The sequence below is a fragment of the Leuresthes tenuis genome, unplaced genomic scaffold (assembly GCF_036924035.1).
Source record: "Leuresthes tenuis unplaced genomic scaffold, fLeuTen1.0.hap1 SCAF_22, whole genome shotgun sequence".
NCBI lineage: Eukaryota > Metazoa > Chordata > Actinopteri > Atheriniformes > Atherinopsidae > Leuresthes > Leuresthes tenuis.
The window spans coordinates 14,841,494-14,867,516 of record NW_027325376.1 but is presented as its reverse complement, the minus strand read 5'-3'; the positions used below and the strand labels follow the sequence as shown (position 1 = coordinate 14,867,516).

Here is a 26,023-nt window from a genome sequence, read left to right as displayed (position 1 = left end):
GCACGTACAGGGCTCCTAGCCTCATTTGATTTGTGTTTACACATCTGGGAGTTATTCATCGCATCTCCTGGATGTGTCGCTCTGGTTTTTGACGAGTTCGATTTCTCACAGCGTCAAGCGAAGTTTGGTTTAGGCTGAACTAACTCAGTTGTTGGATTTTTTTTTCCCCAGAGGTCATGTAAACGTGCTGCAGTTGTCCTTTCACATGTGTGGAGTAAAACATTGACAGGGAGAATGTATGTTTGAAAGCACAAGCTTTTCCCAAAACAAACCATAACTCATATATAGTGTCTTGAAGCGCAACATTTTGATTACTAACTGTAAAATGTAAAAATTCCCCCTGAACTAATTTGAATTACATTTGTACAGTTCTGTTACGTGTATTCAGTTTTTCAACAGCGCAGATCACTTAAGAATTTTAACTGTATTCGTATTTTGTAAACTAGTTCACAGGAAATGCACAAAAAGCAGCGTGTGCACGAGAACTCGGGGCTGGGGGATCTCAAAAGTGCAACTCAATGTTTAACAATCAACAGCCTGTCAATTTACATCGTCTGCTAACTAGCTAATTGGTATCACCTGCTCTTGTTCTGTTTCCTTAACAGAGACAAAATTATCACAAGCAGTTACGATAGCATTTCTAACATTTATTAAGATAACATGGCTGTTGATGTTCGCATCAGAACTGCATCGGACAATATTAAAGGCCCAGTGTTTTCCATGTTGTGACGTGTAGGGTTTTAAATTGCATAAAGTTAATGCACCCTACAGTTAATGCACCCTACAGTTAATGCACCCTACAGTTAATGCACCCTACAGTTAATGCACCCTCCCTTGGTGTGTGTTTTGCCTAAGGTTCCCTAAATTTTCATATTTGTTGCTTGAAAGTCTTGAAATAGATGAAAAACATAGCGGCGAGTCTGACAAATGCCATCAAATGTCAAGTTCAACTGAAAATCAGACAAAACGAAAGCGTGTAAATTCCCTAAAGTGAATGACTGCAGTTTTTCAGAATGCAAGAGGATGTGAAAAATAATGTTCATACAGAAACTAGAATACAATGCCTCAGTCAGTCATTTGGCTGGTCCAGATTTCAGAAGTGGCAACTGCCTGAGCTATGAGTGAGCAGATTTAGGAGACTATTTCTTTTTCTTTTGAAGTCTTTCTGTCATCGGCTGCTGTGTGGGAATGACTTCCCGTCTGTGGCCACACTCATTATACAGATCTGATTCCATATAGACGGAGGCCCACCTCCCTTAATCCGCTCTTTCTTCTGATTGGTTGTCTTTCAGAAGCAGCTGACGTTATCAGCTGTAGCTCCTGCACTCTGTGTGAGTGTGTGTGTGTGAGTGTGTGTGTGTGTGCTCCGCTTCTAGAAGACAACTTTACTTAAACAGAAAATGTTCTCGACTCGATAGTAAAAGAAAAAAAAAAAGCCCTCGTCAAGAGTAGTTTGTGGCGTTAACTTTTGTTTCCGTTTCAGAAATATTTCCCTTTTTTGGAAATTTAGGTCCCTTTTGACACAAGCCTCTAATGTGACGCATATGTTAGATTTGACAAGAAGTGTAGCAGCTCCACTATAGAGTTAAAACGTGGGCATCTCTCCTGTGCTCAGAGCCAGGAGACGCTGACGGAGGACGTAGACGGACGTAGACGGAGGACGTAGACAGACGTAGACGGAGCCAGAATGAGCGCCGAGCTGCTTTTGGAGGAGACACTGATCAAGCGGTCGCAGCAGAAGAAAAGGACTTCGCCGCTGAACTACAAGGAAAGACTGTTTGTCCTCACCAAGAGCAGACTGACGTACTACGATGGAAAGGCAGAGGTCATTGTTCTTTCCTTTTACTTTTTGCTTCTGGTTTTCTATGTTCTTCTCAATCCAGGGTTGTTGTTTCGTTATCATTTCATCATCATCATTGGGTCCTTACGTTTTTACAACAACATACCAAATGTTTACGAGCTTTTAGAGAATCTACAAAAGGCCTCTTGAGTTGGATGAGTGAATCAACGTCTCTGTCGCTGCTGTCAGACACGACTGCTCTCACATTTCACACGCTCGTTCTCACGCAGCGAAAAATAACGTCACAACTTGTATCATTACAGCATTAAAAGAAGGAAGCATCTGGTGAGTCTGCAAAATTGTTTGAGTTTAACCTCGTATAGAAAAATAAAATTTTTGATTCTCAAGCAAATTCAGAGGAAAGAGAAACTTTGATATTTCACACGGAGTTTCCAGTTCACGCTCAGCTTGTTTTACAAGGAGGCCTGGCACACACCCACACATCTGTACAGTGATCGAGAAGGCAGTGATAAGCAAATCAAATACGCTGCTGGAGGAAATGACAGTTTGATTTGGGTTTCTTTTTATAAGAAAGAAAGAAAGAAAGAAAGAAAAAACCTTCTTGATAACTCATCTGATAAGCCGCAGATCAAATACAAAATTGGGTGCGCAAGAGTAAGTCACAAGTCTCATATGTGCAGGAGGGAAAGAGCTTTTTATGACACATTGTTTCCATCAACAGAAGAAGTTTAAGAGGGGCTCGATCGAACTGGCGCGCATCAGATGTGTGGAGATTGTCAAGAACGGATGTGGGAGTATCCCCTGCCAATACAAATACCCTTTTCAGGTACAAATATACACACAAAACCAGAGCTGCATGTTCTGCAGATGCAGCTGCCGCTCGAGTCACTTTAAAATCATTCCTTTTACGGTGTTTAAGGGAGTGCTTGGCTGCAATAAGTGGTACGTGTGCCTTGTGATCTGTCCTAAATTATTCTTCACCCGCAGACCACTTCCGTACCCTTTTTATGCCAATGATTTGGTCAGGTTGCATTGACTCCCCTCTCCCTTGCGCCCTGCTTCTGTTTTTCTTTTTCAATCCGTACAACAACCTTTGTAGTTTTTAGTAAAATGTGCTTTTCGTAATATTTCACAGAGTATTCCAACTTTTCTTTGGAATCAAGGCTCTAGTTAAAAGCCACAAAATGCACCTCTAACCTTGAATGTGCTTCAGATGTCCTTGTTATGCATCACAGTCGAACTAATTTACCGTCCCCTGGAACCTTTTTAGCCAGATTGAAGTTAATTATTGTCTGTCCGTTTGTGTTTAGGTGGTGTACGACACCAACACCCTCTATGTGTTTGCTCCGAGTCAGAACAGCAGATTCCAGTGGGTCCACAGCCTCAAAGAAGGTGCTTTTCTTTTCTTCTTCTTCTTTTTTTTTTTTTTGGTCCAAAAGAAGAAGCTGAGGAGCATGTTCAGGTGGCCTGTGTGAGAGATGATAGTGTCAGGTTTTACATGCCAACTGCAGGAAAGATGTTTTCACACTTTAAACCACAGATCAGTGACTCCTTTTCACATACCAGACTGCAGCCCCCTCTGTTTTCCACTGCTCTGTACGTGAAATGAAATGAGACGTATTTCATCCGCTGTTGCCTGGATTGCACGCTGTTGTTGTTGTTTTTTTTATTCCAAATTCTAACATTCTCCAGCTGCTCAACAGCTTTCACAGAAGAAGCTATCTGTTCAAAATGGGGTGTCATCCTGTCAGACACTGAGATTTAAAATGCGGTGTACTGCAATTTTTACTTTCATGTCAGCACATGCAGGGCGTTTGGTCATAATAAGCAGAAAAGAATGGATTGGAGTCCGTCTGAGTTTATGACTTTCAAGCATTAAACTGTTACGGCTTCTTTCTTCTTTTTTTTTCGGTAAAGAAAATGAGGTAAAAGACACATACCAGGATAACCTCAACAGAAAATGTCAAGCGGGAGCCTCTGCACGAGGAGCGCTCTCATGCTGTTGTGTTGCTGTGTTGTGCATCTAGAGATCAAAGACAACCCGCTGGTCTTCATGAAGTTCCACCCCCAGTTCTGGCTGGAGGGGGTGTGGCTCTGCTGTCGGCAAGCAGAAAAACAGGCACTGGGCTGTGAGGAGTACAACCTGTTTGGAGACAGTAAGACACACACACACACACACCTGTCCCACAACTCTTACCAAAGCGTTGCAACTGCTTGAAACCAAAAGCAAAAACCCCCCACAAAACATACAGCCTCATACTAACTCAACTGTTTCTGTGGCATTGCACGGTCTGACCTTGTGGTGAACTTTCTGGGTCATTCACATTTGGGACAGTTGGTAACTATTTTTGATGTCTTTCCTCCTCGACACTTTGTTAACACACACCTGTATGCTCCAGAACCGGCCAACTGCGAAAAACTTCTGCTTTTATAGAGGTGCTCACGGTCGACGATGATCTTTTAATCAAAGTTTATTTAATCAGCAGCACCTGGCTGCGCCTTAACGTCTTTTTTTTCCTTTCAATAAATAACGGCACGGTGTAATATGTGCTGTTGTTTTGTTTGAGGCTGCACGTTTTGTAATTTTAAGACCTTGTGAGGGCCGAGTGATTTATGATTCTGTCCTGATAAATAAAAGCTTAGAATTGAATTCACGTGTTTGTTCATTAAATCTCTAATTAAAAAAGCCTCCTTGTTTAAAATTTACAATGTAACGGATGGAAAATGCAGATAAAGTGTACCTGAAAAGTCTACCAAGTGCATTAACAATGTATTTGTACTTTGTTACTTATTAAGTCTGAATGTGTAGTTGTAGGAGGAGCCTTATAAAAGGCCACATGTTGTTGCTTTGTTGTTGAGTAAAATCACTTGCTCTTTGTGCACTGATCGGTAACAACGGAATCTAACAACAACGATAAAAGTGAAGATAAGACAGAAAAAGCACATGTTCAAGCTTTCCGCTTGACTTCCAATTTCTGTTCCTCTTTTTCAGTCACCAGAAAACCTTTACCCCCGATTCCTGGAAAGGAAAACAGAGTGAGTAATCCCCAAACACACACGCCTACAGATTCAGAGGTAACACACCTTTTTATTCACATCCAAAACCCACGCGCGCCTCCTCCGTCCTCCCTCAGCGTCGGCCCCCTCCTCCTACCCCAGAGGATTATGAGGACGAAGATCGGGATGAAGACGAGGAGGACGAGGAGGAGGTGGTGGTGGCTCTTTACGACTTCCCGGCGACCGAGCCGCACGACCTGAGTCTGGTGAAAGGAGGCGAGTACGTCGTCCTGGATAAGTGTGACATCAACTGGTACAGAGCGCGCAACGAGCATGGGTGAGTGTGTGAGTGTGTATGAACGATGGGTCGCATCACACAGAGAAAGTTTAGTTTTATCAAATCACAGATCATCGCAGATGCCATTTAACACCTCAGGAGTCACTTTGGTGTGAGGATGGGGGCTTCTTTGTCAAAGCTTGAGTGTAAATTTGGCTCGGAGCTGCCTCTCGGGGCACGTTGTGGAAAATATCTACAGTAGAAAAGCACGTGGCACACCAAACACCGTAGCTGATCGCTGGGAACAAGTCATTCTAAAGCTTCCACTCGGACTCCATAAGCACCCACATTTTTGTTCGTCACGTTTCTCCATCATCTTCAACTGACAAAAACAAAACCGGGCTTTTTCGAAAAAAGGAACGGCCACAACCGGTTCACCGAAAGCAAATGTGAGCACATCCATCAGTTGTAAATAGAAATACACACGGAGACCTTCACAAGACAAATCGAATCTGTATGACAAAGTCGCACCTTTTTCTGACTCGCACTGATCTTGCGGAAGTTCTTCAAAAAAGCTTGTGGGAAATTATTTATCTGCAGCCTGCGAAATTTCAGGTTACACCCAAAAACACGATGTCAGAAAAAAAGAGGTGTCTGGAGGGTGAATTGATCTCGTCCATCTTTCAGTTTCAAAAAGGATGTAGAACATGTGCTTGTGGATGAGCAGAGGGCGTGGCCATCCTACAAACTCAGGCAGTGAAAGCAATGTTCTAATTCTACATGGACGCAGCTGCCTCTGTGAGTCTTCTGTGGAAGCGTCTCGTTTAGATATTCTCTGTGGAGTTCTCATTGCACTCGGCCCGGTCAATATGATCTGGCTTTTAAACTGCTGGCGCCCTTCAACCATTTCAAGTATGATAAAGCAGGGTGTGCCTGGAGAGCAGGCTTCTTTGGGACTGATGAGACAAAGAAATAGTATAGAATAATAATGATGATGACAAGATGGCGACAGGAAAAATCCTGAACATCAAGCTTCGTAACCGTTTCCTACAAAGGAATTTGTGACGTTATGGTGGCTGCGTCCATCTTTTACTTACTATGTGCTGCTTGCAGGGCAAACTAAGGACAGATTTATGCTTTGATTAAAGTGCTTCAAGCAGTATTTGTTTTAATAAAGTCATTTCTTTGTCTGATTAATGATGGTTTAAAGTTGCAGGTTCGCCCAGTTGAACAGATGAATATCTGTTGCTCACTATTTCGCACTGTTGGGAGTTCGATCCCTGATTAGCTGCTGATATGGTTTTTGTGTGTTTCGCCACCTTTATTTCACTGCTTGTGTGTTTCTTTTGTTTCCCGGTGGCTGGTGTGTGTCTCACAGCGAGGAAGGCTACATCCCAAGTAACTATGTGACAGAGAAGGAGTCCGGAAACCTGGTGCAGTATGTGTAAGTCTGTTAATCATTTTCACTCGTTGAAGAGTTAATCTTCAATTCAAACGTCTGCAACCGGCACACTTTAAGATAAACTGTCACTGATCTTCTGTCAGTGGCCGACTGAGCTGCAAGTCCAACATCTCATAGGTTTTTATGTGTGCTGAGTGAGGATGATCAGACAAATCTCAGCTTAACAGCTGTGTTAGCGTCTTTTAAATGTGTCGTAACACAGAGTCCGAGCATTCCCCCCACATCCTCCAAGGCATTTATTCTTAGCAGCCGTGCAGGAAAGCCCGGACTGTGCTTCTAATTGATGTGCTCAGCAATAATTGCAGACACAAAAGCGCACAAACACGCATTCACTTGCCAGGTTGACTTTTGAGACTCTTGAGGCGAAGCAAGGGCATTGACACCTCCTCTCCTCTGATTGGTCTGTGGAATTTAACCTCCCATGCCCAAGTTTAAAATTCGTATGCATCATTAATTTTCCCTCAGCTATTCGGCTTGAGTGGGACCTGATAAGCATACAAGCTGAGCACTGTGTTTGAACAGGATGTGGTTTTATGTGAAAACGTGCCTTCTCATGCCGATTACAGATCTACTTTATGGAATCCCTCATCGTTGAGGACCCTCAAAATCATCGGCATCGATAAAAGACTTATCTATCGAGCCCCAGTTCCTGTTGAAAAAACAGGAAGTGGTGTCATTTATTGCTTTATCTCTACCAAAGCCGTTGACATCACTTTAAAATATCCCCACAGCCACGATTAGATCAGCTACTAAAACTTGTAATGCTGGTCTTTGTCTTCAGTCATCACAACTGTTCTCCAACTACTACTAATGCCACCGCAGCTCCTACTGCTTACCCAGCACCATGACAACAGCTGGACACAATATTACTGCACTTCGTGCTAGTAATGCAAAAATTGAATGTAGAGCTGCTACTGTTCCAGGCTTTTCAGGTGCTCTTTGTACTAGAGCTGCATTTAACTTGAACTACTGACGGCTCTTTCTGCTGTGTGCAATTGCTCCAGTTAATACTGCTGCCATCACCAAGTGGACCTGCTGGACTGAAGTGTGGCACGAGAGATTGACCAATCAGAGGAGAGGTGTCGAAAGACTCTGACCCCAAGTCTCCAAAGTCAACCTGATGAGGGAGTGTTTGCGTTGAACGGCTGCCAGAATTTAGGGAGGGTTCGGTCACAACTCTTGAGTTTCCTCTTAAAATGAGCATTTAAATTCCACAAGAGGAGGGGTAGTCCTCTGAGAGGAATGTTCTTTGTACCCACACAGATGGGATAATGCCAGACCAGCATTTACAACCCCAGCTCTCGGTTTGTGCTGAAATAAGCAAGTTCTTCCCTGAAGAATGCGTCATCTGGATGGAAGCATATTCTGCTGTAAAACCTGTACATTCCCACCAGCATTAATCATACTTTTTACAGATATGCAAGTTGCCAGTTCCATAGGAACTAATCCCCCCGATATGTGCTGATAACGAGCCGGGTGGTCCCTGGCAACTGTCACATATCCTTCTATATAACGTCCTAGATACGGTAGCAGTCCATCTTTGCTGAGACTATACAAGCTTCTGTGTTGTGTCCACAGGCTTCAAAAGCCAATGAGAGTCAGTGTTGCAGGAAAGTGGCTTTTTCTGCCGAGCTCACACTGAGCCAAGCTGTAAATTTGCTTGTTGAGGGCCGAAGCGTCGAATACAGAATGCACTTCCAAAAGCAAAGCGATGCCGTTTGCGGGTATGACTTTATATGGCCAACATGGACTGTGTGGAGCCATGCTTCCATAGAGCATATGCCTCTAAAAAAAGCTTTTAAACAGTCATTTCTTGTGCGACTGTTGTCAAATGTGGACTCGGATTCAGTAAGTCACCAGGCTGTAAAAAAAAAAAAAAGGAACAAAAGAAATTAGATCAAAAGAAAATTATTTTCTTCAGTGTCTTCAAACATTTCTAAGTCCCAGTAACACTTAGAATGATTCTAACTGTTGACAGTCAGCACGATTTCATGCACCGTTGAGTCAGACTTAATTGAACCAATGTCCTTGTTTCAGTATACATTCACAGAGACTGGTTCAGAGTGATTCAACCCCAAACGTACTTACTGACATATTAGCTTTCAAAGGAGGAGAGCATCAATATGGGTTTTCATAGCCAACGCCCGACCCAGCGTTCAATTTAATAGTAGACAAATCTAGGCTTAATCTAGGCTTAATCTAGGCTGTTCAAAGAACTTTTGATAGGCAGCTTGTCATGTGGCAGGAACTTTAGAATTTTACTGTGTAATCCATGACCACGTGCACTTTTCTAACCGTAACTATTTCTTTAACATTTAACCCCTAACCATGAGCAGGTGGGGGGGTAAAGTAGAAAATGAAGTCATCGTGGAATTAGAAAAGCAAACGGACTCCGGCGAACGTTGTGCCGAACGGGATTTGAACCAGCAGCATGTCGAAGGTTGAAAGAGTTAAAAGAGTCGAGAGTGGCAGCTCTCAGCATCAGTAGTCCTGAGGGTTTGCGTGGCATCGGTAGCTTAAGAGGGGCTGTGTCGCAGTACAGAGTAGGGAAGCAAAACCGAATGACTGCCATGAGATCGTCTTGCTGAGTCGGTCGTTCGGGGGGTTTTGACTTTTTTAATCTGATGAAACACAATATTGTGGTTAAACAAGCATTCATACACAGATATACCTGCGCTGTCTCTTTTTTCCCTCTGTAGATGCATTCTACCGTCTCTCTCGTGTGCACTCGTGTTGAATTTTAAAAAATGCCGCATGCATTTCTTTTTCCCCATAAAGAGCCCCATTAAATCACTTTTGGCTGATACGGAACATTCAGGGTGAGTCGTTAGTATTAATCGGTTCATTTTTAGTCCGAAAGAACATCTGCGAGGGACATTTTGCAACGTCGCACATTAAAGTCTCGTGCTTTACAGATGTGTGTTTATGTGTTTCAGGTGGTACAGTAAACAGGTCAACAGGAACAAGGCAGAGGAGCTGCTGAGGAAAGAGGTTAGTCCCTCGTTTCTTTTTTGTCTTTCTTCGCTCCTCGTATAACCACCTCTTTGATGCTAAACTCACTCTCGTCACGAGTCCTTCCACTTTCCTTTAATCCCTCCGATCGTAGACTCTCTTCTTCTCTCATTTAGTGCCATGTTCCTACAGTGTAAAATGAAGAGAAACAACACGGGAGGGATTCCCTGCCTTCCCCTCTTTTGCAGCCGTGTTTCTCCTCTCAACTCTCAAATAAAGAAAAGGACTTGGATATTAATGAGAAACCTTACAAAGCAGGGGATTTTTCCACAAATACTAAAAATTCGAAAATATGAAAGGTGTTCTACAACAAAAATAAGCTGCAACTATCATTATTTCCAGAACTATCCAGATTCATGGTCTGGGCTCATCTTAGATGAGGTTTTCAGGATTTAAGCATCGTGCTGTAGACCCTTAATCTGCAACTGACCATAAAGCCAACATATATATATATTAAAATACACACAGATATGTTTAGAAATCTTATGTCATTCTCAGCTTGTCTCTCAGTCTTTGTGTCTCTGCGTCGCCCCCTGCAGGACAAAGAAGGAGCCTTCATCGTCAGAGACTCCAGCACCCCTGGAACGTACACAGTGTCTCTCTATGTCAAGTCTATCGCAGGGTAATGTGCGTCCGTGTGAGTCCTGTCGTGTCAGATTTGGCGTTGAAATCCGTGTTACTGTTATGGGCGGAGCTGCCACAAAGACTGCAGGTTTTTTTAAATGTTTTTTTTTTCTTGCGGACGGCCTTTTATAGCGATTAGAAATAAGGGAATGCCAAACAGAAATTGCGGGAAACTAAGTTAAATCAGTTTTTTGCTGTAAGCGCGCTTTTCTGTTAAAATAGCAGCTTTTCCCATCATGTACACTCGCCATTTTTCTGTTCTGCTGTGGATTAAGCCTGTCCCATTGTGTCTTACCTCTTCTATTAATACCAGGATGAGTTGGATTGGATTTAGACTAGGTTTAGACTTATTTCACATTGGTTTTGGATCAGTATTGCTCTTGTTTTTTTTCCTGTCTAGGCTGTTTTTTGTCATCCTTTTTTTTTTTACCGGTTCGGATTGCTTGTTTTTTATTATCAATCTCATAAGTCTTTTAAAAGAGAACTTTTCCCATTTCTCCCGTGGTGTCGGGCTGTCCTCCGTGTCTCTTTGTGGTATCTCCGACTGACTCCATGAATCAGAAGTCAGCCCTCCAAGTGGGTCGAGCCGGATCCGCTGCAAAAGTTGTGTCTTTGAGTCGATGTCATGTTTCAGAATAAATTTAGATCTTTTTTTTTGTTCATTTTGCAGATCTGATGTGTTTGAGAGTGTGCCAATTAATCTTCCTGTTGAGTAAACAAAAGAATAAAAACTCGGCATTCTTTCATGCTGTAAAAGCTGAGTTGTTATATTGTCGTGTCTGTAGGGAGGGGAGCGCCGCTATAAAACATTATCACATCAAAGAGACGCAAGCCTTCCCCAGGCTGTTTTATCTGGCGGAAAAACACCTGTTCAGCACCATCCCTGAACTGATCGAGTACCACAAACACAACGCAGCAGGTAACACACACACACCGTTAGCAGGGAGACTTCATTCATTCATATGTTGCCATATATTCACTTAAGCATGTGCAAACGTACAGTAAATAGAACAGGCAGAAGATAAGACAAAAATAGAGTTTGTACAATTCTAATGTGCTTGAAAGTCAGTATTTGTTATCAGCATCTTATTCTCCAACACAGCCTGAACCCTCTTAGACAAGCTTTGTTGTCATGTCTTTAAGTAGTCTTAAGGAATAGTTCTCCAGGCTTCTTGAAGGACATCCCAACGCTCTTAAACTTGCAGGCTGGAGATAAAAGAGGCTGAAATGTGGCATTAATTAAGCAGAGGATAACAAAAAAATGGGTTATAATGTTTCCATAGTGTGGTTTATCACTACAAATGAGCTTATCCTAGCTGTCACTAAGCGAGAGGCGGGGTACACCCTGGACAGGTCGCCAGTCCATCACAGGGCCACACGGAGCTAAACGAGACCGTCCACGCTTGTGTAAATCTGATCTTTCTTCACGTCTGTTTCAGGTCTGGTTGCCAGGCTGAGGTATCCTGTAGGAAAACAAGACAAGTCCGCTCCGTCCACTGCTGGCTTCAGTTATGGTGAGGTGCAACGGTTGAGTGCATTTTTTCCCCTTCCCCTAAACTGCCTCTACATTCTCCGCCTTGCCTCTGAAATATTTCCCCTCCAGAGAAGTGGGAGATCAACCCAAGCGAGCTGACTTTCATGAAGGAGCTGGGCAGCGGTTATTTCGGCCAGGTTAGACTCGGAAAGTGGCGGGCTCAGCACAAAGTCGCCATCAAGGCCATCAGGGAGGGGGCCATGTACGAGGAGGACTTCATCGAGGAGGCCAGGGTCATGATGTAAGGAGGCAGAGAAGGAAGGGAGGGAGGGAGGCGTGATTGGAAAGAAATGGAGAGAAGAAATAAATAGGGATCCTAAACATCAGTCACCAACAGGTGGAGGCTGCAAAAACTAACACAAATTATGAGGTGACAGATCAACTAAAACTTTGAATTTGAATATGCCAAAGGTTGCTGCTAAGATTTCCCAAGTCAAAGTGACAGAAATGAGGAAAAATTGAAAAATGGAATGAAAACACTTGGAAATTTACAACCAACAATTATTTATCAAAATGATTGAGTGAGTGACTGGGTTTTTCCAGGAAACTGTCCCACCCTAAGCTGGTGCAGCTGTACGGGGTGTGCACCCAGCGCCAGCCCATTTATATCGTCACAGAGTTCATGGAGCACGGCTGCCTGCTAAACTACCTCAGGCAGCGGCGGGGCAGCTTCAGCCAGGGGTCCCTGCTGAGTATCTGCCTGGACGTCTGCGAGGGCATGGAGCACCTGGAGGCCAACGGCTTCATCCACAGAGACCTGGTAACGTCACGTTTGTCGGCCCTCCGTAGATTCTGATCCTACCTGTGCACCACGGAAGTTTTGTATCTCAGCAGTAAGGTGATCGCATTGTAAATATTCCTTCTAGTTACCTTTTTTTGTCTTTTTAAGGCTGCCAGAAACTGCCTGGTGAACGACGCTCTGGTGGTTAAGGTGTCAGACTTCGGCATGGCCAGGTACGCGTTTGACTCGACTTTGCTTATGACTTGCATGGGGTGAGTTGGCACAAACGTTATGCTTTATTGTCACTTAAATGCTGCCCACGCAGATATGTGTTGGATGACCAGTACACCAGCTCATCGGGCGCCAAGTTTCCTGTAAAGTGGTCGCCCCCTGAAGTCTTCAACTTCTGCAAATACAGCAGCAAGTCGGACATCTGGTCCTACGGTGAGCTCACGTTAATGTCAAGCCATCCACAGATAACAGAATTCAGTATAAGTCTTTGTCAGCCTCAGGTCTGCTGGAGCACAATGCGAGTTTAGTTTCGACACCTTCTACCAGAGAGGTTGCTCTCATACAACCTGCATATGTTTGTGTGCAGGTGTTTTGATGTGGGAGGTGTTCACAGAGGGGCGTATGCCATTTGAGCAGAGTCCCAATCACGAAGTGGTCACCTTAGTGTCCCAGGGTCACCGCCTCTACAGGCCCAAAATGGCCACGTCCGCCTTGTATGACATCATGCAGATGTGTTGGCACGAGGTGAGAAAACAAACGTTTGTTTCCGTTTTACCTTGAGATATGTGTGACGGAGGTTTCATGTGTTATTTATCCGAGGGCATTTTTGTTTTTTGATAATAATAATAATACATTTTCAATCCAAATTCCACTTTTTTTGTCCCATTTTCACATCAACTCTTGAGTTTTTACTTGTAAAATGACAACTTTATGACATTTAACATCAGTTTTTTTTTTCATGTAAATTCACAATGAGATTTTTTAATCACTTTTGTTTTAATTAAATGGTGCTTTTCACTGCATTCTTTCCTTTTAACTATTATAATATTACATTTATGAATCTGACTGGGCTGCCGTTTTGAGCACAAAGATTGATTTAAACATTGCATCTGGTCATAACCCTCATTTAATCCCGAGTATTTTAATGCACTTTCAGCCCAAGCAGTACAGTCTTTATAATTTATAAATCACACATACGGCTGTGAATATGTAAGCTGCCGAACTGGAGCCTCTGAATTATGCTAAATTCCCAGAAAATTTGAGTTGGATCTATTATTTAGGAATTACAGCTTTGAGTACTCCACGGTCAGAACATGCCCAAGAATTAGAAGCAGAATTAAGTGGTGCATTGTTAAATCGTGCAATTTACAATCTCACACCAAGAATTCAACCCGGATTTCAACCAGTGAGCACACCACTGGTTGAAAGATGATACACTGGTCAATACTCTATAGTTCGGCAGTTTCTAACATTAGTGTAGCAGAGATAACTCCTCAGTTCAGTAAAATACATTTGTTTCTTGAAGCAAGCATTGTTTAACGCACCCAATATGTTTCCTTGCAAATCTCTGAAATTGCTTTACTTCGAAAAGAACTGTATCTCGAAAGAAACGCGTCTCTCTGTTTGCAGAGACCAGAGGAGCGCCCAGCTTTCTCTAAGCTTTGTCTCAGGCTCTCTGACGTACTGGAGGAGGACATGCTGCCACCGACCTGACCACTCGCCCTCTTCCACCTCCACTCCAGCTGTGGCAGCCACGTAAGCTGCCATCTATGGCTGCAGGATCCTGCCATTGTTGAGGCAGCTGTGGGAATGACAGCAATCTGGAAAGTAATTGTGCTTTTTGCTTCTGGAACTGACGAATCAAATGGACGGTTGGAGACCAGCTGAACTCTGCTTATCCACCAATCGCGTCCGCTTATCACTTTCGATCACAGCTGCACTGTCCGGTGAACACTGATGGCTGCGTTCACTTCAGAATGATGAACGTGAGCTGACGACAACTGACGCAGAGAAACGATGAGCTCACGTTAGACACGCTAGAATGTGTCTCCTGAACTTTCCGTCTGCATGAATGTTTCCAGGAGCTTCTGGATCCATCACTGACGGAAGGGGAAAGAAACCCTCATTTCATTAAGCCTAATTTCCACTCAGTTGTATGAATTTTTTCCTGCAACAGGTAACAAATCTCACCAGGTCACGTGTCTATTTTTTGGGGGGGTTATCTGTTGCTGATCTGTTTTTGCGACATTGCTAAAATCTAATCATTTCCCTTTTTTTTTCCTTTTTAATTTCATCAAAGCGAATCTATGACAAACAATTTTACCAAGATGGAAAATATTCGCCTACAGTTGTACGAAAATTAAAGTATACTCTCTTTCGGTTCCTCTTTCCATTCTGTTCAATTCTACATATCATACATACATATTTTGGGAGTTTGCTGGTCTGGAGCATTCAGGTGTGTGTTAATACAAGTCCATGGAAGAAAGACATAAGCACTGATTGTGGAGAAACAATTGTTGCTGCCCATTAATCTGGGAAGGGTAATAAGGTCACTTCCTAACAATGTCAAGTCCGTCATTCAAGAATCAGACCACAAACCACAAGACTTCTAGAATAATGTCCTGTGGAAAGAGGGATCAAAGTGGAGATGTTTGGTCATAATGCACAGCACCATGTTAGTTAGAAACCAAACAGCATATCAGCACAAACACCTCAAACCAGCTGTCAAGCACAGTGGTGGAGGGCCGATGACTTGACACCTGGTCCTGTGGCTGACCACCTGGTCATTGTGGTCAACTCATCTGTTGATTGAGTGATTCTACAGTCAAATATCTGTCCGACAGCTAAAGTTTGCTGAAGCCGGGTCGTGCGACAGGACGATTCCAAGCAAAGCAGCAAACAAAAAAAGAGAAAAGAATAAAGGTGTAGCGATGGTCCAGTCAAAGTCCAGACCTCAACATGATTGAATTTCTATGGTGGGACATTCAGAGAGCTGTGCATAAACGAACGTCTGCAAACCAAAGTTAAGGTAACTGAATCATCAGACGTGCAGTTTTTCACACACTGCTTCTGCATTTGGATTAAATGTGACTGTATTAGAACCACCCAATTGTTTGTGGGTTTTTTTTTTTTTAAGTTTTGATGTGTAAAACCATGACTTCCTGTTCTCTGTTGACACAAACTACTCAATATATATTATTCATCACAAAATACCACAACCACCCATCACATATGGGGAAGTACGTCTTGGTTCTTCTTTTGAATTTAGACAGTCGGACTTATTCTTTTCAAAGGTGGTGAGTTGAAAGTCCCTCACATGAGCATCTTACTATTCTTTTTAAGTTGGAATAGGCACCCTTCACAAATTCAAAGGGAGCACACTGTCAGGACCCCGTAAAGTAATGAAATCCATGTGCTCAATAAAAACAGAATTGGTCTGAAAATACTGTTTATACTGAAACCCCAGAATCCAAAATGATAAGAACGTAAATATTTCACCGGTTGCCAAAGCAGATGTAAATTATCTAAATGTTCACGTGCAAAAAAGTACTTTTTTTAATTAATGTTAAAACAGTTGTTTTTTTTTTAATTAAATGTTTTCTAACACACTATACATATGTATAGTTGCCTCCAACTGGAGTTACCTCCAGCTGAAGAGAGCTCTTTGGTTTCTTTCTGACTAATACTGAAGTTTAAACCTATATAAATCAAACTGAATTGAATTCCTATTCAATCAAGGCTGGAGAGAAACGAGAAGGGGTCAGCTAATAACATTTTGATGATTTTCTCTGCCTGTCACCGTAACTGGCAATTTTATTCTTTGCAGCTTGAGAATGAAAATGCTGACAAGATTATTACAACATTATGGATCCAACAGAACACTTGACAGGGGTCATATATTTCCATGCTCTTACGCATTCACCAGAGTGGACAAACTGTCTACTTTTACTCTGACCAACGTTGTTCCACAGGCAGCAACGTTCAATAAGGGAAGCTGGAACAAAATGGAGATGTACATCAACTTTGTTATGGAAAAGTATTGTATCAATAGTAGAGGTGTCACTGAAGCCTTTGTGGTGACTGGAGCACAAGCCAGCACCAGGACACAGTGTCCTCTAAAAGCAACCGTTACCAAATTTTACCCAGAAATCAAAGAATGCCGCCCGCCCTCCATTTCAACCATCCCTCTACCTCCTAATTTACCATGTGGCTCAGGCAGATCCACACCTTGTCCACCGCCTTCATCATCTGCCCATCCTCCATCTGGTCTTCACACATCAGCATTTGCTTCTTCCCATTCAAAGATCCCATGGCATATTTTCCCATGTTTTCTGGTTCACCTGCAGTAAAAATGATGGATTTTTGTGGCGCTGCTTAAGCCAGCTCTGCACTTGTGAGCTTAATCAGTGTACCGATCTTTCCGACAGCCACCGCCACCACAGCAAGTCAAATTCCTCCTGTCAGGTGTCAATGCAGAACAAAATAAGTGTGATACGCACCTGATAAAAGTAGGTAATGGTTGTGTTGTCTCATCGTTGTGCACAGCTGTAAGAAATGAGTCACCAATATAATATCTGTATCTGTTGGCGAGTTTTACAGCTCTTCTATCGTTTCAGAAGCAGTTTAACAACTTTCAAACAAATGAAAAGGCTTATAGACAGCTTTTAAATGTAGAACTGGAATGTAGAAATGCTTCATCCAAAGACAAGTTTTTTTAAATAGTTAATTTTTGATTGTACAACAGAGATCAGCAGGTTTCATTCATACTAGTTGAAGTTGGAATCTATGCAAATTTTTCAAAATGGTATTTGTGAATTAATAAGATCACTTGTATTAATCAATTGTAATTTAATAATTTTTCAATTTAAGAACCACCAAGAATACATCTACAATCACCGGTTGCCAGATGGGCTGCTTAAACACAATACCCATCGAGAAATGGGAGGCACACGGAGGGAGAAAGGCTGTTTGTTGGTAAAAACAACACAAAGCATTTCTTCACTCATTCTGATCAGTGTGCTGATCAATTTAATGTTGATCAATTTAGCGTTTTTCCCCAATAAGCTTTCAAGTATCACTGTAGGAACTACAACTGCGTTAGCACACCCTTGATCATTTGCTGCTAAATGCCAACATTTTGATAAACTTCGCTCCAAATAAACTCTCCTGAAGAGTTACTGGTAGCTTCATCGTCAGAATTGCAGTCATTTGCCTCTCAGCTTTGCTCCACATGAAACACTTTAAATCTTTCATTTAGAGACGACTTGTTCTGAATGTGAAATCAGCAGCTCAGGCATACAAGAATTCAACAAAGTAACACGTAGAGACAGTTTTTAACATTGGCATCTGCTTGAATTTTATTATTCAAAATAATAAAATACAAAAAAAGGCTACAACATAAACACTGATAAATGTCTTCTATTTCTGTTCACATATTCAGGAATAGAAATCTGTAGGACCTCCAAAGCCCTAATTGTGATTCTTGCTTAAACACAAAATTAACCAAACAAATCTCAGTCTTTCTGTGTTTAAACAACTCCGGGCCAATATCAAATCCTCCTTTTCACTGAAATATGTGGGAAAAATTGCCTATAAACCACTGGATGTTATGTTTCCGACAACCAACTTCATAATACCTGCTAATCCTATTTCAGGGTCAATTGTAGCACTGTAACGGCTCTCCTCGCAGAGCAATATTCCAATAATTGACCTCAATCTAAACAAGACAACAGTTGGATTATGATGTATACAAGTTAAAAACAGGATATCCCATTAACATTGCATTCATATGTAGCAGACATCCTTAGAGTCACAACTGAGCCACCCCTGAAATGTCAACATATAATTCTAGTACAAACGCCACTTCATAGGCTTCTAATTTAACTCAAAATCACCTTTAAAATACTCCTTATAGTCCATAAAACATTTAACGGTTTGGTGCTCCAGTAAAACCCTGACTTGCTCCCTGCATATAACTCAATCACACAGAATCTGATATACCAAGTGTCACTTATTTGTTACCAGTGTCTGGTTTGTAGATGCAACCAGATAGACCATTTACTCATTTCTGTACAGCTTTCAGTTGTGTCTCTCTGATATGAAGAAGTGCAACGACGGTGTCTCACTGGTACATGACTTCGGACTATTTCAGTTTGATTAACTCAGCTGTGTCTCCGTCAGAGTAAAACAGAAGTCCAGCGTAGAGCGGCTGAGTGAAAGTGGTCTGGACTCTGTGGATCAGAGTCATGGTGTCAGAGACGCTGTAGAAAGACAGAACACCTGCTCTGTGGTCCAGATACACTCCGACTCTGAAGAACTGAAGACCCGAAAGCGGCGTTTTAACATTGTTGTGCCAAAATGTGTAACTGTTTTTGTCACAACATAATGCCCAGGATTTGTCATTGCACCCCAATAAACACTCATTTAGGCGCCCTGCTCTTCTGATATTCTTATATGTGACTGCCACACGAACTCCTCCCCGTCTTGACTCCACCTCCCAGTAACAACGTCCGCTAAGACTCTCTCTACCCAGAACCTGATGCCAAGCAGTGAATCTGTCTGGATGACTGGAATAAGACTGTTCTTGTTTCATATATGTTGCTTTTCTGTTCTCCTCAGATAGCAACAGATGCGCGTATGCTGTGTCTGGATCCAGTGTGATTTCACATGAATATTTTAGGAATCCAGCTCTGGTCGTTGGTTCTGGTTCTGGCAGTAAAACATCCACTTCGGACACGGTCAGTGAGATGTTTGTCCACTGCTCTCTCAGAACGTCCTGTAGTTTCTCTCTGAGCTCTGACACAGCTGCTGTCACATCCTCAAAGTACCTCAGAGGACGAACTTTGATGCTGGATGAGTGTGTAGACTCCCTGAGTGCAGACAGTGAGGGGTAGCTGTGTAGAAACTGGTTGTGATCCTCTGTGTGTGAGAGCTGCTCCAGCTCGGTGTCTTTCCTCTTCAGCTCAGAGATCTCCTGCTTCAGCTTCCTCTGAAGCTCTTTGACTCGACTCACTTCAGTTTCCTGCTGGGATCTGAGCTGCTGCTTCACATCAGAGCTTCTTTTCTGGATGAGACGGATCAGCTCAGTGAAGATCTTCTCACTGTCCTCCACTGCTTGATCAGCAGAGCCGTCGATGGCCTCCACCTCCTGTTGGAGCAGCTTCACATCTTTCTCTCGGTCCTGGATTCTCTGCTGGATTTGTTGTCGACTCCCCTCGAGCTCCTTCTGCTTCTCGGTCCTTTCTGCTTCCATTGGGACTGTTTCATGGTCTTTATGTTCATCCATTGAGCAGAGATAACAGATACTCTGCTGATCAGTACGGCAGAAAATCTTCATCACCTCATCGTGACGAGAGCAGATGTTCTGCTGGAGCTTCTCAGAGGGGTCGACCAGCTTGTGTTTTTCAAAAGCAGGAGATTCATAATGAAGCTTAAGGTGTTTCTCACAGTAAGACGCCAGACAGACCAAACAGCACTTGATGGCTTTCAGCTTCCTCCCAGTGCAGACATCACAGGCCACATCTTCAGGTCCAGCATAGCAGTGAACATCTGGAGAAGTCTGTAGTCCAGCCTTCTTCAGCTCCTCCACTAAGTCTGCTAACATGATGTTTTTCATCAAGACAGGCCTCGGTATGAAGGTCTGCCCACACTGAGGGCAGCCGTGGATTTCCTTCTGGTCCTCTCTATCCCAGTAGGTTTTAATACAGTCCATGCAGTAGCTGTGTCCACAGGGAACAGTCACCGGATCCTTCAGTAGATCCAGACAGATGGAACATGCGATGGATTCTTCCAAGTGAGCTTCTTTCTGCTCCATTTCACCTCTGAGTGGCAACAGCTGAGTTAATCTTTGTTTTTAAGTTGAACTAGTTTAACCTCTGATCTAAATAATATGTGTTTCTGCAGGGTCCTGTCAGCTCTGGCACTTCACCACTCGTCTTCAAACTGCAGATCTAAGGGAGAAGAACAATATTAAATGGTTATTACATGAACCATGGAACTTTGTTTTAACTTTTCGGTTTTAAAAAGAAATTTGATCCCTTTTTTCTTCATGACATCACCATAAAACCATTGGAATAATTCCTGGCTCATAGATACAACTCTATAGAACCCCTAAAACAAAGGAGAAGCAGCTGCCTGACAATGTACCATTGTTAAACAAACTGTGTGCCAATCAGAACAGGTTTTAGAGAGACAGAAGCTGTAACAAAGGTTTGTGTTTATCTGACCTAGCTTCACCATTTCTTGCTCCAGTTCCCTCAAAGATTGACCAAAACATACCAGTAGTTCAGAGAACCAGCATTTGCAAAGAGCATTTGTCGTCTATCATAACCGGAAAGAATTCTAAAAAAAAAAAAAGGTATAAAGCTGATTTGTTTGCTGTTAGCATGCTAATGCTAAGTGGCTACCTAGGGTACCCTGTATTCCAAACACATTTGTCAGCTGGAACTTTCAACAGTTAAGGTGAAGCTTACATTGCATCTTATTTTGGCCGAGTTATCTTACGGTAGGAGTTCATTAATTTGCTGTAACACTCCATTCAAACCAATTCAACCTACTGAAGAATGATAATGCAGTGCAACTGAGGGTGATCAGAACATTTTACAGGACATTTCTGCTTGCCAATCTCAACCTCCTGAAAGGTCAATTTAAATCAACAGATAGAAGATTCTCTCCGGGATTGCACAAGGATCCGTTCTTGGGCCACATTTCTTTTATATTCCCCCTTGATGAATAGGTACTCTTTAGGGGTCCAGAGCAAAGAACTGCTTAGGTCAGGGGCTGGTGGCAGGTTATGGAGACCAACAGAACTAACTTAAAGGCTATGACCACAATGCTTAAAAATTCAGTGGCAGGATACCCGCTAGTCTGCTTAATTGGAGAGAGATTTTAACATGGACGTGCTATCAAATAAGCAGTGTAAGAGCTACTAATTTTCCAGCTGTTTAATATTTTAATTTTGCCAGTCGCGTTTGTGAACACTGTCCAATGCACAACACGGGATAGCATTCATAACAATGGGAAGAAAGCTGACCATGACCAAGCCTCTTTTGTATCTTAAAGATCTCATAGTTAGCTTTTTTCCTAATGTAGTACTTTGCTCCCAGACAGCAGAATTGTTTGTGGTTATCAGAGTTTCTCCATCTTATCTTCCCTCGCTTAAAAATGTTCCTTTTTGATAAAACTCATAGTTGGTGCTGGCGTGAGTGACCCTGAAACTTCTCTGTAGTTATGCTGCTGTAGGCCAAGACTGCTGAACTCTCAGCAATGCACTCTCCACCCTCCTACCTTTGTATGCATGTAGATGCCGTTATTGTTATAATTGTTTGTTTCTGGTTCTGTCCCCTCAACCCCCAACCGGGTGAGGCACATGGCCGGTCTGGTTCTGCTTGAGGTGTCTTCCTATTAAAAAGGGAGTTTTCCTCCCCAATGTTGCCTGCCAGCACATGCATACTCAGTACAGGGAATTCAATTCAAGTCTGCACGACATCTACAGGGTATTGTATCCGAGCATACCAGTATGCCGTTGTTATATGGCCAACCAGCTGGATCAGAAACATTTGTTTGGTGGCCTGCATTACATAAAAAGTTATATTTCTGGGAAGTTGCATTACAAGCAGGAAAGTTACACAATGGACTACAACATTACACAGCTTTGTTTTTCCCCAGTCGAATGGGATCATTTTCCCAATTTCATGCAGAAAATGCCGCTTAGTGTTCTCGAGACAGGGCCGGGATCAGAAAGGGATGAGGACGAACAATGAAGAGGCCAGAGGTACGCGAGCCAAAGGGTCAGGGGTCAGAGGACTGTTGAGGAAACAGGATGCTGCACACCTAGAGGGACGTTGATTAGCTTCCATGAACTGAAGGAATATGCCACAATGTGACTTCTGCATGCCTGATAACGATGAGCTGCTCCTTTTTATGCTAAATAACCACATAATTCACAGCAGAACGTAAATGTGTTGGCTGACTAGCTACACATATCCTGCTGCATGATTTCCTCCTGAGAAACAACATCAGAGAAGGCAGTCAAGCTTTTCTCCCGCAGTTTTACAAGCGTTTGGCTGAAACTGGATGCATTTACATGATGGATATTCATGTAAATATGAACTCAAGTCGGGAGTTAAAGGTAAAAGTAACAGTAGATTGTCACAAAAGATATATAATTAACAATATCAGAATAAAATGCATTGGGGATTAAAAGCAGCATTCCTGTGTTGTAAGAAATACATGATGCATTGGTAACATTCCTGATTATCCTAATTTTTCGGATTTGAAGGATTGTTTATTTCAAATAACAAAGTATTTTAAACTATAAATGCACAGGGGAAAGTCAACTGGCTGTTGAAAGGAAATCCTTTTAGAAGGCCCGATTTAAACCACGACCCACAAAAGTATAAAAAGTAAAACAGTGCCTCCTGGTGGACATATCGGGAAAAGTAAAACAGGGATAAGAATGACCAAATCTTTGAAAAACATACCGGCAGAGGAAACTGTAAGATAGATTTGTCAGCCTCCAGGTCAGTCCTGCACATATGTCCTCTGTAACGTAGAAAAATAAAAGGATTCAGAAGGAATTTTTTTTAAATGTATAAAAAAAATTCAAAAGAGGAGCTGCAAAGATATGAGTCACGTGATCCTAGGTTTTAAACAAAAGGCCCCGCGAGGGTACTCAGTTTAAAATAAAAGATTTTCTGAAAAGAAAAAGAAAACTGTCAAAAACAACAAAAATCTGCCAAGTGCGGCATAAGATTTGCTGTGAAGGGTGCAACGAAAGTGCGCAGATTACCAAAAGAAACACCAACTATTCAGCCAGCAGCGTCTGTCCGCAGCACTCACCGTGTCCAACAACACTGGGGTGTGGGGGAGGAAAACACGGAATCCCAGGAAGTACATAAAGGCGAAGATGCTGAATTTTTTCCCCCGCCCCTCTCCTTCATTTTCCCGTCTTTGCCAGGTGATAAACGGCTTGATTCGCTTTAAAACACAGAGGATCGGAGTTAAGTCAATTCATGCTTTATTGTGTTATTTATTACAGACTCAAGGTTGAGAATGCACATTACATAGTTGTAATAATTAACATTTACTAATGTACGCACACCACCTTTTTCAATTAATTTATTCTTTACAGGGCTGGTGGTGTGTTTTGTGATCATTAGGATTCATTATCAGCAGCCGCCAAAGAGACGCTTTCTCGGTGGTACCGCATGCTGAATCAAAATCTGACAGTATGGTTTGACAGAGTCTATAATTCGAATCAGTTTGACCTAAATCCCTGAAACCACAGGATGAAATTAACCCATTACAAAACCACTGCGTTTTACACAGCTGAAAACACTGTTTTACCACTCTGCTAACCTTTGTCAGCCTTCATATTAATACAAACAAAAAAATTCGACCCCTCGTTTCCTTTCCTTAATAAGTCTCCTTGACGGCCACTCTTCCATTTATGATGAGGCTTCAGTGAACAGTGGAGGATCAACTGAATGTGCAGCTGCATCTCTCAGGTCTTTCCTTGATTTTTTAAAATATTTTTTGTTAACGGACATCACTCTTAGATGCTATTCATCAGCTGCAGATTTTTTTTTTTTAGGCCTTCGACTTATTTTTTCCGCTCTACACGTCCAGTTACTCATATTTTAAGGACACATCACAAACCAAGCTGAGATATGTCACGTTTCCAGCTTACAGCTCTTTGGGAATCACCCAGTTAACGCAAAAATACTTTTTCATGGCTGTCAAAATGTGTAATCTTTGCATTTTCTTGAAGAGTCATTTAAGAAACTAAGAAAGATGGAAACAAATTATGCATCTTTGCAACAGGCTGCTTGCAACAAAGCCTCCCTAGGTACAGTTTAAGAAAATCAAAATAATCGAAACATGGCTTTCATGTTCATCCATGAAGCAGATACAGATACTGAATCTGAAGAGCTTTGAGAGGGGATAACATTATTATGTCCAAATCACACAGCACTGTACAGCTGTCCTGAGCCCAGCTTAATTTATTCATATTTTGCTGCCAAGCAGCCAGACTTTCGTACAATCTGAGTTTTTTTTTTCTTCAGACATTGGCTGCTTTGTCCTCCTTTGTCGTTTTCATTTTAGTTTTTTTAGTCATCTGATCTATGGATCATTAAAGCATAAACATGGCACCCAACTATAATAAGAAAATTTGTGTCATCACGATATCGCAAAGAAAAATGAAAGAGGAAGAATGGATAGAATTTGGTTAGTGATTAAAAAAAATACATTAAATTTTTTTTTTTTTTTTTTAAATCCGTGGCGCGCACACAACACACTTGACGTCATCAAAAGGCGCCAAACAAAGACCCATGTGCAAGAGAAGAATAGAGTGTAGTGGTTAAAGTTAATTTTCTTTCCGATATGAGACAATGGACGTGAAAACATTTCAAATGTTGAAGCCAGGTGCAAAGTCGCTTTGTTCGTGTTGGAGTTGAAAACGCGGAGCATCACGCGGACAGAAGAGTTGATCAAGACGGGAGCATTAAAAAAAGGAAACCCGGTGTTTAACATGTAAGTCCGGTGAAGCCTGCATTATTTAAAGTAAGTATTCCCTTTTTGTGATTTGTTTTAGCAACATTAGGGTTCCCCGTTGATATAAGTGATAGTATAAGAGGTGCATTTGTCTCAGTGGTCGGTTAACTGAGTGGATATACACTACGGTTAGTTGGCTTTAAATATCGTAAATGAGAGGATTTACAGATAAATACTGAATTGGTTCGACTAGTTCAGAGCTGATATGAACTGTGAAGGTGATACGGCGGGGAATTGAACAAAAGCAGGAGCTGTGTGAGGTTTTTGTTTGTTTTTGCCTCACGTCCTGACTCGGTAGTTGTAGCAAGTGTCTGACATCCTTACAGAGCCTTAGTTAACGGTTCACCTGTGGAACACAACGGTCATGTGCGATTTGAAGGAGACGCTGTTTAACTCAGGCACAGAGGCGTGATTCTGGATATTAACGGACAATTAAAAACAAGCAAACAACAGAATAAGAATTCAAAAACAATAGCGGAAGATATGTGGTACTCACATAAACGGTGATAGTTTATTCCTTTTACTGAAGTCTGTCTGGTTTGATCCGCAGGTGCTGTCCCGACTCCAGTTAGTTAAATGTAATGGAATAGACCACATTTGTGTTCCAGAATCAGAATGGGTTTGGAGGAGTGCGACTGTCAGAAGGTGCGAACAAAATGCAAGTTTAAACCAAGCTTTTTGGGTACCTGTGGGGTGACGCACGAGACTGCAGCAGGTGCTCTGGAACACCTGCGTGGCTCATTAGTAATCAGCCAGAAACGGCTCCATACCGCCACCAACCACAAGAGGACTCACAGGGCTCCTGAAACAGAGCCCCAGTACAAACTGTGGAATATCAGACAGCCTAACCTCTGCTAAACGGAAGGGTTAAGCCAAGGGGGGTCAGAACGCTCTCACTTTGGAGAATCAGGAGAGATTCCTTACTGCTGAGCCGAGTTAAACCAGTGTTAAGACCAGGAAGAACAGAGGAGCGAATTATTGCCACCCAAAATAACCCAAACCTCTACGTTGCAGATTTTTTTTTCACC

At 42.3% G+C, this 26,023-nt stretch overlaps 3 protein-coding genes across 3 annotated transcripts in view; 2 read left to right on the top strand and 1 right to left on the bottom strand.

The window, feature by feature from the left end:
• The first annotated feature begins 1,642 nt into the window (after positions 1–1,642).
• tec (tec protein tyrosine kinase) lies at positions 1,643–14,765 on the top strand. The gene is made up of 17 exons (XM_072376600.1): positions 1,643–1,825; positions 2,523–2,627; positions 3,112–3,193; positions 3,829–3,957; positions 4,794–4,837; positions 4,936–5,135; positions 6,454–6,519; positions 9,474–9,528; positions 10,089–10,171; positions 10,959–11,092; positions 11,613–11,687; positions 11,777–11,948; positions 12,251–12,467; positions 12,597–12,661; positions 12,754–12,872; positions 13,027–13,184; positions 14,070–14,765. Exons 1-17 carry the CDS (start codon positions 1,688–1,690, stop codon positions 14,151–14,153), a joined length of 1,926 nt encoding a protein of 641 aa, XP_072232701.1. The 5' UTR covers positions 1,643–1,687; the 3' UTR covers positions 14,154–14,765.
• A 3,071-nt stretch (positions 14,766–17,836) lies between these two features.
• LOC140282165 (tripartite motif-containing protein 16-like) lies at positions 17,837–23,273 on the bottom strand. Its single transcript, XM_072376740.1, has 2 exons — positions 22,922–23,273; positions 17,837–20,389 (listed from the first exon to the last, which is right to left on the bottom strand). Exon 2 carries the CDS (start codon positions 20,251–20,253, stop codon positions 18,583–18,585), a length of 1,671 nt encoding a protein of 556 aa, XP_072232841.1. The 5' UTR covers positions 20,254–20,389; positions 22,922–23,273; the 3' UTR covers positions 17,837–18,582.
• Positions 23,274–24,715: 1,442 nt separating this feature from the next.
• Positions 24,716–26,023, top strand: part of LOC140281450 (F-box/WD repeat-containing protein 7-like) — a 39,776-nt gene continuing 38,468 nt past the window's right edge. The window contains exon 1 of the mRNA XM_072375882.1: positions 24,716–25,004. The gene's annotated coding sequence lies outside the window, so the exon portion shown is untranslated. The remainder of the gene's footprint in view (positions 25,005–26,023) is intronic.